This window comes from Pyricularia pennisetigena, chromosome 6, assembly GCF_004337985.1.
Source record: "Pyricularia pennisetigena strain Br36 chromosome 6, whole genome shotgun sequence".
Classification (NCBI taxonomy): Eukaryota; Fungi; Ascomycota; class Sordariomycetes; order Magnaporthales; family Pyriculariaceae; genus Pyricularia; species Pyricularia pennisetigena.
Genome location: NC_043744.1, coordinates 4,923,341 through 4,937,149, shown reverse-complemented (window position 1 = coordinate 4,937,149; position 13,809 = coordinate 4,923,341). Strand labels below are relative to the sequence as shown.

Below are 13,809 nucleotides of genomic sequence, written 5' to 3'. Positions count from 1 at the left end.
AAAAAAAAAAAAGAAGCACTGAAAGATCTGCCGGGTCTCTTGCGTACGCGCAAGTGTTCCCCGGTGGCCGGGGTTTGTTTACTCGGCCGGATGGGTCGGATGGGTGGGAAATGCCAAGGTCATCATCTCGGCACATGCGTCAATGAGACGACAAAGGCAGGGAAACAAAAGAGGGCAACCGCACAAAGGAGGGGGAATAAAATAAAGAATAGTTTCCCAAACGATTGTGGCGCGAGCTGAGAAGCCAAGACGGCCAATGGAGAAGACCCCTCAGGTTGGTAACGAAAAGTAAATAACTCCAGTCACAAGGGAGCCAATTAGTCTTTTGGGTTCTTTATGGGGGTGAACGTATTGTATTTCGTTTTAATGGTTTGTCAATCAAACTATGGAGTGAGTTTGAAGTTTGAGGCCCGTTGATGTACTACAATTGCTTCCTCCAATTGCCTCCCTAGTGTATATGTGACGGTATGTGATATATAGGTTATAAAAAAAGGGGGAAACCGGACAGTTCATAACACTGTAAACAGAATAAGAAAATCGTGAGAGATGGTGTGAACCACCCCCTGCTTCCCAGTACAGTAAAACCCCGTGTATATGTATATTTTCAAAGGCGCCGTGTATATCCTTTGATGCATTTGCTGCTCTCGAGGGAGTCAACCATTAAAACAATTCCCATATCCCAAAAATTAAAAAAGGAACCAAATAAACAACTCCAAATGCGCCGTCCCAATGCTCGTGTGCTCCGACAGGAACCCAATCGTGTGCTCTATGCAAGCAAGGTGCTGTATCGTATGCATGCACCATCCGAAAACCCAAAAATCAAAATACCCAAGTTACACCGTTTTGGTAAAAGAAAATTCGTGTACGCTAAAGAAACAACAGAGGTAATGGGGTGCCGAGGGTAAAAAAAAAAAAAAAAGAAAAAAAAGAAAAAAGAAAAAAAGAAAACGAAAACGAAAAAAAATATCACAGAAAACCAATCGGTTGGGCATTGCTAAATACGCCTCGTGTATATATACGTTTGTCGAAAGGTAAAAGGTTGCAACTTTTGGCGCGGTCGCAGGAAGTGGCTTCAGGGTGTCGATTGCGAGGAATTAGGTATGCGGTTGGGTGAGAGGCGGTTGGCATAGGTAAGTGGGGTGGGCAGATTGGCCTGAAGTCCTGTTGACTATACTTCTTCATTCTCACGTCGCCTAGGCGCCCTCCTGGCAGGCCACGGCCGCTAACGCATCGAGACCAATGCTCATGTTCCTAGACGGTACTGGGCGGCTCACCAAGGGGCCGTTGAGCGTCCGCATGTCCCAGTTGCTGCCTTGGATTCCCGGCGAAGGCAATGCCGCTGAGCTGTCGACCAGCTTGTGGCCTGCTGTGCTTCCGCTGCTGCTGCCGCTGCTGTGTTTGCTGGAGGAGCTCGAGCGCCGTGCTGACACCGTCGGCCTGGTTGCGCCTGATCGGTTGCGGTCCTTGTAGTGAGTCTCGAGATGCTGCTTCATGTTGTCGGCACGCGTAAACTTCTTGTTGCAACCGGGGAACGTGCACTGAACTGCCTTTTCGGCTGTATGTATCTTGGAGTGCCTTGAGGCGTGACCTGATGTTGTGAAGGTCTTTTCGCAGCCGTGGCTGTCACGGTATCTGCAAGGGTAGCGCTTTCCGGTGGATGTGGGGTTGCTGCTGCCGCCGCCGCTGCTGCTGCTCCCACTGCCAGTCATCTCGTCATCGTACGAACCAGATCTGCTGCTGCGACTGCCAAAGGTGACGGGCCTCTTGGCTGAGCTTGGTGGAGGAGGCGCATCGGGGAGGTATTCGTCGTAGGGAGTAGTGCTTTCTGATGGGTTGTAGAGTGTCGGGGTTGGGTGACCGTAGTCGGGATACATGACGTTCGGTGTCATGGGTGACAAGGGCTCGCTGCTGTTTTGGGAGTCATACGAATCGGACCGTGATAGTTGCGGGGCGTTGGGTGAGGCTGATGCGCTCCTTGCGAGTGCGGCGTTGAATGGTCGAGAGAGGACGTGGTTTGCAGTCGAGTATGAGAGCCTTTGTACTGTTGAGTATTCTACTGGTGGCGAGTATGAAGGGACGTCATCATTCAATAACGACACCTGCCGGCCTGCTGCGTCTCTTGCGTGCATGTTTGCGGTATGCGTGTGTCGTGTTGTGGTGGCTGTTGTATGTAGATCTCCAGTATGAACCAACTGTGACTATGATATTGTAATTCCAAGCTCTTGCTGTAGCCACAAGCTTGTTCTGCGTCGTTCAATATCCCCGAGTCTTTTTGTTTTTTTTTTTCTTTCTTTCTAGGAACAAAAAAAAAAGCCACCCAACGGACTGTTTGCTGAAGCTTGTCAGACGGAGCTATGGATAGGTTGACGACTATGTCCGCAATGTCCCAGTGCAAGACAGCTGTTGTATGGGCCACTTACAATGAAGTAAGATGTTGACGCACGAGATGGCTGGCAGTGGGGCGTGAGAAGTGGTAATGGTAGGTAGGGGTAGAGTAGAGTACCTCTATGTTGGTTGGAGATGTGAACGTCAAAAGTTGAATCACGAACGAACTGAGCCACAGCCTCTGCTTTCGGGGGACGGCGCTTGATATGTATACCGACGGACAGTCTTTGCGCACCAGGCGGAGCAAAAGGTGGGCAGTAGAAGCAGGAAGGCAGAACTGGGGTCTCCCAAGGGAGTGGAAGAGTGCAATGATGTGAGCCCGGGCTTGGTGGCGCGCCGCCCGTCAAGAAAACGCAGGGATTAACAGCTCCACATGCATTCTGTGGGTCCCTTTTTTGACTAGGTACTAGGTACGGCCACACCTTGTCCAAGTCAGGTCAGGGTGCCTAGCCTGGTATCGAGGTACCTTGTCTGCCAGTCCACGGATCCCGCGAGGGGTTCGCTTTCCAACGCGCACGCAGCCACGCCCGACATCCCATTTGCAGCAGCCGCAGGAGCAGGGAAAAGAAGAAAAGAAGAGAGAAAAGTAGGACATAAAATGGAAAATAAAAGATGAATAGGAAAGCAACAAAAAAACTAGAGACCAAGGTACATCAATCGCATTAGCCACAGCAAGCACGGTACGGTACTTTTCACAATGGGCTTTGCGCCGCACTGACAAGGGAGATTCCTACTCCACCCTGGTTCCCTCGTTCTCTTTTTTTTTTTTTTTTTTTTTTTTTGCGCCCACTCCCCCAACCCGCAGCAGACTTGTCCAGAGATCACGATGGAAGGGAAATGAAAACCCACCCCCCTAGCCGCTGGACTATGATGTCATGATGATTCTCAACGCACGGCAGATTACAGCCTGTCGCCCTGCAAATGGAATGAGAGAGCAAGGGTTGGATTTCTGGACGAATAATTGGCTTAAAGTAAAATCTTCCTTTTTTTTTTACCCTCCTTCTCTGCGGACCTAGACTTACCACTTCTAGAAAGTTTGACAGGGTCAGTTGTTCTGATACGTCGACATATATTGTATATCAAAAGCACGTCGTTTTTACGCCGTCCGTGACAACCGACTTGGCAAGGCAAGCTGTCTTTTTTGATTACCTAAATTGCGTAGGATGTATTGAACCAGAGGCTGGAGCGCAATGTGCCTGGAAACGTAGACCTCAACCGACATCCCGGATACAAGCCTGCTCATCCGGTCAAACATGGAGGAAAAAAAAACAAGAGTATAAAAAGCAAAGCGACAGGCATGTCCTACTTGCAGGCAAGTGAGCACACCACACCGGTGATCAGGCACCAGGCCCAATTTTCAACATCTCGATCGTTTTTTTTCTGTCGGTCGGCGATCAATAGACTAAAACGAGGGAACATGACTTGAGTTAGTCCCTTTAAGACTACATACGTGGTAGTTTCATGCCTACTCTGCAAGTTAGGCTCAACAAAAACAAGCCTTAATCGATAATAATATAGAAAAAAAAAGTCCATCAAGGTCCGATTCCTGCATCTATGTAGGGAAGGGTGACTCGCAATCTATTGGACCCTGCGCGCGCAAGCACCTCGGTCAAAGTACCCTACTTACCGTAGGAATAGTATAGTCCCCTGTCCGCAGTCCGCTACGGCCATTTAGATAAAACGTCCGGATGGAAGAAAAAGGTAAACTTGTGTCCGAAAAGGAACCCGACCCCTTTCCCGAATCGCTGGGAACTCAGCTCACGCCCAGCCTTTACGATAGTCCCCTGGTCCCTTGTAGCCAAAGCACCCACTCACTTACTATCAAGGAGATCAAGAAATAGACCCCAAAAAAAGAATATTACTTGTTGGCTACTAGACTAGGCTTTGACTGCAACCTTTCTTCTTTTGATCTTTTCCCTTGCCAGCCCTCCCCGGCCAAGGTGCTTGAGATGGATCCTCCCCGGTGATGAACTGAGCCGCGAAGCGGTATGCAGACTGGGTCAGGGAAATTGCATTGCATAGCAATAGTCCCGGAGCCCCATTACTCTTTTTTTTTCGTCTACAACGTACATGTAGCTTGAGCGGGTGTGACGTCAATCCAGCAGTTCAGGGACCCGGACGCATGTAGCGCGCAGCCTGACATTGAGTCTCGGTACGAGGAGGAGGAGAAGAAGGGGGGCGTCCCATAATGACAAGGGGGGGTTACCACAAGGACTCGTCTAACTGCCTGTCGTCCCAGGAGATGGGCTTTTACTATTGTAGGTATCTTGTACATGTGTGGAAGTCTCCAGAAGTCTGAGGCGTCCGGGATACCAGCCCGACCTTGGAAGGTAGTCCCGCCTTCGGCGTAAGGAACGGAATGGAACCGATGGGGCTGTTGACAGTTCGGGTAACATGGCTTATACTCCTTGGGCGCTGCATACTTTTTTGCTTTCAGGTCTTGAATGTATTAGGTAGAGACTCAGCACTACTCTCTCGTACGATAGGCTCGGAAAAAAGGTCTTCGCCAAATGTGACCGGATGCTGAGGCGGGGGAGAATGAGCAACAGCGAAACAGAAGAAAATAAAATAAAATAAATTAAAGACCAAAATACGCAGCACCGAAAAATCACTATAACTGGCTAGTCTACAGCTAAATTGGACGAGCAGTTGCCCACGTTTCAGGAAATCTGTGCGTAGGTCTTTTTTTTTTTTTTTTTTTTTTTTTTGCACAGCCACTCCGCTCAAAGGAAGAAGTCGACGAAGAAGAAAGAAACAAAAAAGAAACTTTGACTCGACATCGACGATGGTATTCTGGCGCAAACTGTCAATCAAAGCGACTGACTAAGTAGGTACCTGGGCACGTACCGCGATACCATAGTACTGTCGATTGATTTTGATGGAATTGATCCGATTAATACCAACACAGTTCACCGCTACCCCATCTTGCTCGCATGACTTGATTGCCTGAACCAGTCAGTTGGTATTCACTTTTGTTTGGAAGAAAAAATAAAATAAAGAATAAAAAAGTGTTAGTAACTTGTCCCGATTTTGTTGCGCATACTCGCCTCCGAGAAAAAAAAAAAAAAAAAAAAAAAAAAAAAAGCGGCAGAAAAAAAAAGACTCTAACCCTTTAATTTTTCCTCCTCACTTTTTTATTTTATTTTATTTTTTGCAAGGTTCGTGCCTTGGAACAGGTTTCAAAGGCTTTAGTTAGGGGTGTGTGTGGGATGACGAGGTTATCAAATCATCCCAAGGACAGCTGTGATAATTTTGTAGGAGTTAATGGGCCCGATTCTTCTCCAGAGATCGAGATTTGTATTGTCATCGAAGAAGTCGAGCCTAGTGGTGGAGCTGCCCGCCATGCAGACGTCTTGGCTTGAGCGGGACCCATTGATGCAGGGGTTCGTGCGGGCGGGAAAAGGTGGGCGTCTTCTTAGCCCAGGAAGCATAGTCGAAGGTAAAGGAGGGTAGGCTAGTCCGTTTTCTCTCAGTCCCCTTGAGCTGGCCCCAGTATTAGTTTATCTTGGGTTATGGCGTAAGGCGGTAGGCAGAAAAAAGTGGCTGCTTCGTACAACGTGGTTGAGGCAATGGAAACGAGATGAGAAGCAAAAGGGCGAGCCGGAACCCAAAAATGGGAGCTTCTGAGAAAGAAATAAAGAGAGACGTCAGGAAAGCCACCTACGACATGCCATTAAACCTCGAATCAATAACAATTAAACGTTCTTCTTTACGCATCTCCAAGGTCGAAAGTCGCGATCAAAATTCAATTCGATTCAAAAAAAAAAAAGGAAACAAGTGAATACTGCGCAGCACTACTGTAACAGTGATACTGTACCACGGAGTACAGTACGTACATTCAGTAAGTAAGTTGTAAGGAAACAAAGCAACCCCACCGAACCCTGACCATATGGTCCCCCCGCCTTGGCTTGAGAGGGGGCGTGTGCGCAACAAAGACTCGGTAGACTCGGCTGGCTGCTGGCGTGTGGCACCGCGTATTTCGACCACCCTAACAACAAAATTATTTACCATGTTATTTATTTTCGCTCTGATGTTCCTGTCTGAAAAAGCAAAAGTGAGGAAAGCGTCGGCGCTAACAGCCAACAGGAACCTAGCACCTTGGCACGTACTGTTCTTTTTACTCAACCACCCTCCCCACAGCAAACCGGGCGGAAAAAAAGGGGACCTAGGGCGACGAAAGCGGTTAGAAGCAAAACGTCAATCTCGATCTCATACACAAACGCCCGATGGCCGTTCCCAAGCACCTTTTTGACCTAAAAGGAGAGACAGGCGAACAGAGCCCGGACAGACGAGTCCCCTGCTGTTCCGGCCTTCCTTGACGGAAATTCGCCGTTCGACCCGGGGCACGCGCGTGCGTCTTTTGCAACACTTGTAAGTATTCTTGTTGTTGTTATGTTGACTTTTGCCCCCTCCCCCATTTTCCACACCAAAATGCGTATGCAAGAGTGCACACCGCCAGACATATTTTTTATGCACAAAATGTCCACAAGACCGCAAAGCAGGACCGATCCGGGAAATGCCATGTTGTGATCGTGTTGTTTTGCCATCCAAGCGATATGGTCAAAAATCAGATCGGTCGATTGCTGTTTCATGGATTGCCAGCCCTATCAGCTTGTGGCTTTTTGCGACATTTTTTTTTTCTCTTGAACCGAAAGATAAAAAAAAATGTTTATTTATTATCTTAGCCTTTTTCTTTTGCTCGCTCAAGCCGACATGCTAATATCAGCGAATAAACGGACACCTCTCCAACCGTATCTTTTCGAAAGTATCATAGTGATATTCGCGTTCAGCTGAGGGTAACAGCCTATTGGGTCTCCTTCTCTTGTTCTTTTGCAAGCACAAATTAAAAGACAAGCCAATGGTTCGAGTCTCGGCGGCGTGGCTCGATCCGCTTTTTGGCACTCTTAACCGGCTTACCACCTTTGTATATATTTTGAGTTGAATATTTGATAGTCGTGAAAATCCCCAGGGGATCATGGCCGTACCATGAATACCTTCTTCCTGCGCTTATTTGCCCTAGCGCGTATGGTGTGTACATAGCAAAATGTTGTGTTATATCCGTTACCCGCTGGGGTGTGGGCACAACAAGCTCATGGGTGCATATTTGTATGTATGTGTGTGTGTGTCTTGGGTGGGCGACGGGTAGTACACACATAATTACCACATAGTGGGAATGCGGGCGGCGGGTGCGGGCGACCTTGAGAGAGACACAGAGCAAGAGAGAGATCTCGATCGCGTGCGCTTTAGCAGGGTTTTTGACACCGTCCTCCTCCAGGGCTCCAGAGTATCCGGCGGAGAAATACCGCGGCTTTACACCGTACCATACCATGCAATCAATTACTGTACTGCCTTTCTTTCCCCTCAGGCCCCTCTCTGCCACCCAAGACAAAAGAAAAGTCACTTTTTGGTCCCTTGTCCTACCATGTTTTGCTATGCGCCCGGTGTTGCGAATCCTGCCATGTAGTCGGAGCATCTCCTCCGGCAAGTTATACAGAATTCTTTGTCGGTCCCATTTTTCAAGCAGGGACTTTTAAGCTGTAGCCAAGGCGATAGGCCCAGTCCCGTCAGGATTTGTTAGTACTAAGCTACATGCAAAATCGTTCGAAATTGGGCCAGCAAGATGTAGTGTGACATAACGTAACTAAAGCCGAGGATTTGGTGTAGAGCTTCACAGAGTATAAGGTATTGGTTTCATCTTTCAATCGTCCTTTATTTTTCTAATGTAATTTTCATCCGCAGTAGCTACAAAGGCTCAAGTCTGGGTGACTCGTTGCCCGCATGATGATAAGAGCTTTCTCCCCACGCGTCGATAGAAAACGACCCCATCCCCACTTGAACAACCCGCTGGGTCCGAATTTGGAGCCCGGGCCCTCTTCACGCCTAGCGATGTCGGGACTAGGGAATTAGTGCCGTTGGTTGTAGCGTAGTGACGTAGGGATTGCGTACCGAGTTGACATATCCCACAAAACTTTTTTTTTTCCTGTCTAAAATTCAGGGACCAAAAAAAAAGGGTCCCCTGACCCGACTTGCATTTCTATTACTCCTTTGTTAAATCAGCCGCTCGTCAAAGTGACCTTTATGGGAAAGTGCTGTGGATAACTGGAGATGCGACTGACAGGTAATCTTGTACGTGCTGAGTAGTGAGGTTGGATTTACCTACTTTCCTTCACCTTTGGCTTGGTTGACAACGTGGGTACTAATTTGGCAAGCAATTGGTACGAGTTAACAGCACGGTTCCCTGCACTCAATCTCTATGTACCAGGGGATATGTCTGGAAAACAGCAACAGTTGTTAACCCATAGAACTGTAAAGCGAAGAAGAAACACCTAGAAGAGTGTTGGGTTTCGCCGAGATTCTTAGACGTACCCCACACATTGTGCCCCAGACTACAATTGGCGCCACAGCGCATGACCTGGCAGCCTGACCTACCTGTTCTGGTAAGTGGACGACAAACGATACGAGTAGGAAAACGACTCCATCGAGATCAACCGCAGTGTTTTGCAGAAAGTAGTACCATAAGACAAGAGGTGTTTAGTTTTTTTTTGTCCAAGAGTTTTGCGCCGCATGGACAAAAAAACAAAAGGTACCCAAGTAAAAAAAAAAAAGTTAACAGGTATTCATTGTCCTTGATTCGCCCGCTCCAACCCTGTCCGTGTCTCTGCGCCACATAATCCCTACACCTCTTGTTGCAAAAGCCTAGGTAAATTGTTGTAGAGTAATAAACCCAGGCTAGTCTAGTCAGGGAAAATTCGCCCGAACATGTCTGGATTTTCGATTCGATCACGATCGCGTGCATATTGAGGTCGCAAAGGAGGACCCTTGAGCCGCGTGCCAGATGACAAAGAAAAGCCGTGCAACAGATAGACAGACAGACAGACAGACAGACGAAAAAAAAAAAAAAAAAAAAAATCACACGCCCCCTCCTTCGTTCTTCTTTAAGTCATGATCTACGATCGCTAAACCCCCGAAAACAAGTTCTTCCCTTACCAGCGCTGAGACGGACCTACTTCCTCAAGCCTATTACAGCTCTTTGCCCAGGGTTCTATTACAGGTTTTTTCGCCTTGTATGTTCTTCTCAGGGACTGGTACCGAAACGCGCGTTCTCTGTTTTGCTACCCCGACTTTCAAGGCACAAAGTCTTGTCTTTGTCCTTTCGAACGATCTGGGCCCTCTGGACCCTGCAAAGATGCTGTCAATATGTTCCCCGTCGCGTCAGTTCTCCCGTTGTATCCGGATTTTCGTTGAGGGAGCTTGGCAAGCTGATCGGGGTGCAGGTTCGCGTGGCTGTGGGAGATATGTGATCACCCTTAATCTATAGGTCTCGGCACATGCATCGTGTGTGTGTTTTTGTATTTTCCCCTAAAAAAAAAACCGAGAAAGGAAACTAAAGAATGGCAAGTCAAGGGGACTCTTGTCCTTTGCTACGGATTCTCATGAGCATCTCTCCCGTTGACCAACGGATGGGAAAAAGTTTAAAACAAGGAAATTTCGACTTGGGGTGTTACTGCTAATAGTGTGGCACGGCCGTGGCCCTAAAAGTGGCATACAAAATTATTATCGAAATTTTCTATTTGGGCCAATCCGGGGTTGCCGGCAAATACTATGGATTTCCACTCACTCATAGCAAGGCCCAACCCAGCAACATGGGCTTCTGCATCGAGATCGCGACTTGACCTTATTCAAAACTGGCCCGAAAGCTCGACAGACAATCCTCGGCCGGGAAAGTTGTACTTTTTTTTTCTATGAGCTGAACAAAAAATAACAAGAAATAAAATCAATCGTCATGACCCATGTTGTTGCTATCAATATCACTAGTAAGCCGTTTGCATATTCCCAGACGAGAGATTCATCTTGTACCGCTTCTCAACTGCCCTTGATCGCGATCGATCCATCGCCACCAGAAGCAATCTTTTTGATCTGGCGGGCGGCTCCGAGCATCTTGTTTTGCGCAATGCACCCTTTCATTTTTTGTTTTCTCTGTTGCTATTTTGTCTATCATTTCCTCTGTTACACCGGCAGTGTCGCGGCCCGATCTGAGTTCCGCCGAAAGAAGAGATGTCAGTTTATCGCCAAGGTAGAAGAGCCGCTTCATCTTAGTAGTCGGCTAGCCGACGGTTGCGGTGACTGACAACTGTCCATCTGATCCACCCCACGATTAGAGAAGTCGTTGCGGCGAGCACATGGCAGGCCTCGCAAGAGACCAGACAGACAGACCGTCATTCTCGTCTTCCATCCCCCTCAATCTCTTCAGACCACGGCACTTCTCTTTTCTTATGCCCGAACTCCCCTTCTCTATCTTTCTGTCTCTCCTTTTGAATCTGATCCGATATACACCCCCGAGCACATCTATGTACTCTGTAGTAGGCATGTATGTATGCGTATCTGCCGGTGTTTGGTTGGTACTTATCCGTCACGCTTGCAGCTACAGGTAAGCAAACATTTCCGTAAAAGAAAAAAAGCTCGAGCAGAGTTTCCGGTTGTGCATGTCCTTCTTTTTTCGTATGAGCTCTCTTTCTCTCTCACGGCCGAATGAGGAAAAAAAAAAATCGTTTCCTTTCATGCAAAGATCAACGGACAGGAATCATCTGAGCGTGTCAGGGGAGAGAACGCTCCGTTACGCATCTGCGGTAGGGTGCACACGCTGGTCTTTGCATCAAATCGCTTGGACATTAGGTCATTCCTAGAGAACATGTTGGATGGTCCCTGCGTAAGGGGGTGGAAGCTTGTCAAGAATATTTTTGGCGGGCGTGCTAAAGGCAAGATCGCGATCGATTGTGTGCATTAACCGTAAGAAGCAAAGAGAAAAAAAAAACCCAAAAAAAAACCTAAGGAGTTCCTGCTCCGGCCCAACCACTCAGAAATCTGTTCCCGTCGGTTTACGTTCCGATGGTGTCCTAGCTTGTTATTGGATGCACTTTCGTTGACAAATCCCAACGAAACGACATTCATAACCATGGCTACCGTCCAGTCTGTATGTAGTAGTGGTAGTAGTAGTAGTATTGTTTATCTAATAGGAGGACATGACTTTAGCAAAAAAAAAAAAAAAAAGCTAAACACTTCAATATCAGACTCTTGGAACCAACGAACGAACCCTTGATTTACCGGCAAAGACCCGGAGTATAAAGTTGCCCCTCCTGACACCTTCCCACCCCCATCTCCGTCTGCAGTTCGCAAACTCTATTCTCCAAATTCCCCTCCCCTCCCCTCCCGAATTGAACCCCCCCGGCCCCTTGTAGGGCTGGCTGGTCGTGACTTGACCTGGTTACACCGAGAGCACAGCCTCCGGGCTTCCAGCCTGACCTTGGGTGGTTTCATGGTTTGCCTATCGTCTGCCTATCCAGAAAACTCGGTGGGGAGGAAGGTTTTGAAAGGTTAGCATGAAGGGGGAAAAAATGAGGAGGGGTATATTGAACCGACTTTTAGAAAGAATTTGGCCGATAATATTACCTCCCACGTACGACCCTGTACTATATTAATTATATACTACCTTACCTGGTATAATTAGACAGGTTTGTAATATTTTTTTCATCCTTCCACTTGCGGCAGTCCGTCCCGAGTCTCGTTTGTCCGAATGGCCGACTCCAAGGAGCATTTGCCCCGGCTCTGGAGCGTTGCAATCAGACATCAGAAGATATCAGATAGTATGGGAGGGTTTTGTTTTCCGAATGCCGTGCTAGTCCTTTTGAACGCGGTCAATGTTTGGTATGTTATCTATTTGAGCTCCAGCTATCAACTGGTGACCGGCCTGAAACCAATACTGGGGGCCGGGGTGACAAAAGTAAAAGAGAATGTCGGGCATCATCAGGCAAGGCTTTTCGGGATTATAAACAGTTGCCGTCACTACAGTAATGATCAAAACGAATCTCGATCGTTTGTCTACGTGGGCTGATTTTTGAAGTTCACAGTCGTATTTGCCCTTGAAAAAAATACGGCGGTACGGCGGGGCATGTTACTCAGTCATTGTTTCATCGCAGGCGTGAATAAGCTTCGCATAGTGATTGATGTATTGCCCAGAATGGTTTTCTGCTGAAAGGCTTTTGGTTGATATTGTGTGATAGGGGGAGACCCCGAAACTTAGATGACCAGTTTCCATGCTTGATGCGCGATGCTTTATATCTTGTGCATGATTGTAAAACTGTTGTTGGAGCAGATAAATGATTGACTGCCGAAATTCCGGTTTTCTAATGTCGCGATGTTGGGTAAAGCCACTTGAGTATACCCGTCAGGCGGTTGCGTTTTCGAGACTCGGGAAAAAGATATTTGATGCTGCGAACCATGTACCATTGCTGTCTACTTGGACAAACAAAGAGCAACTATTAAAGCGACGAATTAAACTTATCTACAGGGTCTATCACAGGTACGTAAGTATAGCAAGGGATTATCAGGGCAGTTGGAACTTGCAGAGTATATCTAGATTTACTTCTGATAAGGGCAATAGAACTGACTATATTGACATCGGCTTCTGGTAAGCCTTGGGTCTTGTCTTCCTCCTGCTCCGTTATTATCTTATATACCGATATGCTTTTTGAGTTTTGTGTATCATTTGGTTTACATGCCAAAATTGCTTTCCTATATTTGATCCTTTCTCTGTTTCCTTTCTCGATTCCATGGCTGTCAACTATGCATAAAGTTACTTATGCATATGTTTGTCTATTTTGATAGCTCTTGAGGCTCGAAGACTCCAACTTACTATATATTATGCTATCTTCTCCTCAACTATCTATAGCTGCCACTTTACCGCTGCCTTGCTACAGGTAGCGCAGCCAAGAGATGGCCTCACGGCCGGCGGGAATATCAAAGTCTTTTGAGGACGGGAACTCCCCATCCTGCCTTGGATAAGCTGATGGTACTCCCTCCGGATGGGGTAAGCTTGCCCACGAGACTTGGAGAAATCCAATATGGGCTTGGTGGGCCTCCAGAAACTCACCTGCGTACATACAGGATTATATAGGCCGTCTCCTCAAGCCCCATGCAACCTATTACCTATTATCGAGCCTAAGTCGACGAAATTCTCATGAGCGCAACATAGCCATAGCACGGCAGTGAAGTCGTACCTGAGATACCCCAGTTTTGAGCTTCTGGGTTTTCGAGTTGACGCCTGCTGGCATCCTTTGTCGACCAGTGTCTAACCATTTCTGGTATCTAGGCGTGGTCCTACTGCCTCCAACCAAGTCCTTCCATATTTGTCTCGCTACTTCACTTCTCGATCAAGCCTGGTACAGCAATCTGTCTACATGTTTTCGTGAACGCAGACACAACTGCTTCAGAGAGAAGTAAGCTTGCGATCTCATCTCAACCTCGGGTCTGCACCATTCAGGCTACCTGGACCAAGCTTCGGATTCAGCTGCCCGGTAAAACGGGCTGAAGGTACCTGAATTAGTCCTATTCTTCTCGCCACAGTCTCATGAGATTTTATTCGGTCAA

The 13,809-nt window shown here is 47.5% G+C and overlaps 1 protein-coding gene across 1 annotated transcript; it reads right to left on the bottom strand.

Moving 5' to 3' along the window:
- Positions 1 to 1,193: 1,193 nt before the first annotated feature.
- Positions 1,194 to 2,129, bottom strand: PpBr36_05213 (uncharacterized protein; the record flags this gene model as incomplete). Its single annotated transcript, XM_029892370.1, has 1 exon — positions 1,194 to 2,129. The coding sequence occupies one exon, from the start codon at positions 2,127 to 2,129 to the stop codon at positions 1,194 to 1,196; it is 936 nt and encodes a 311-aa protein (XP_029750493.1).
- Positions 2,130 to 13,809: the final 11,680 nt, after the last annotated feature.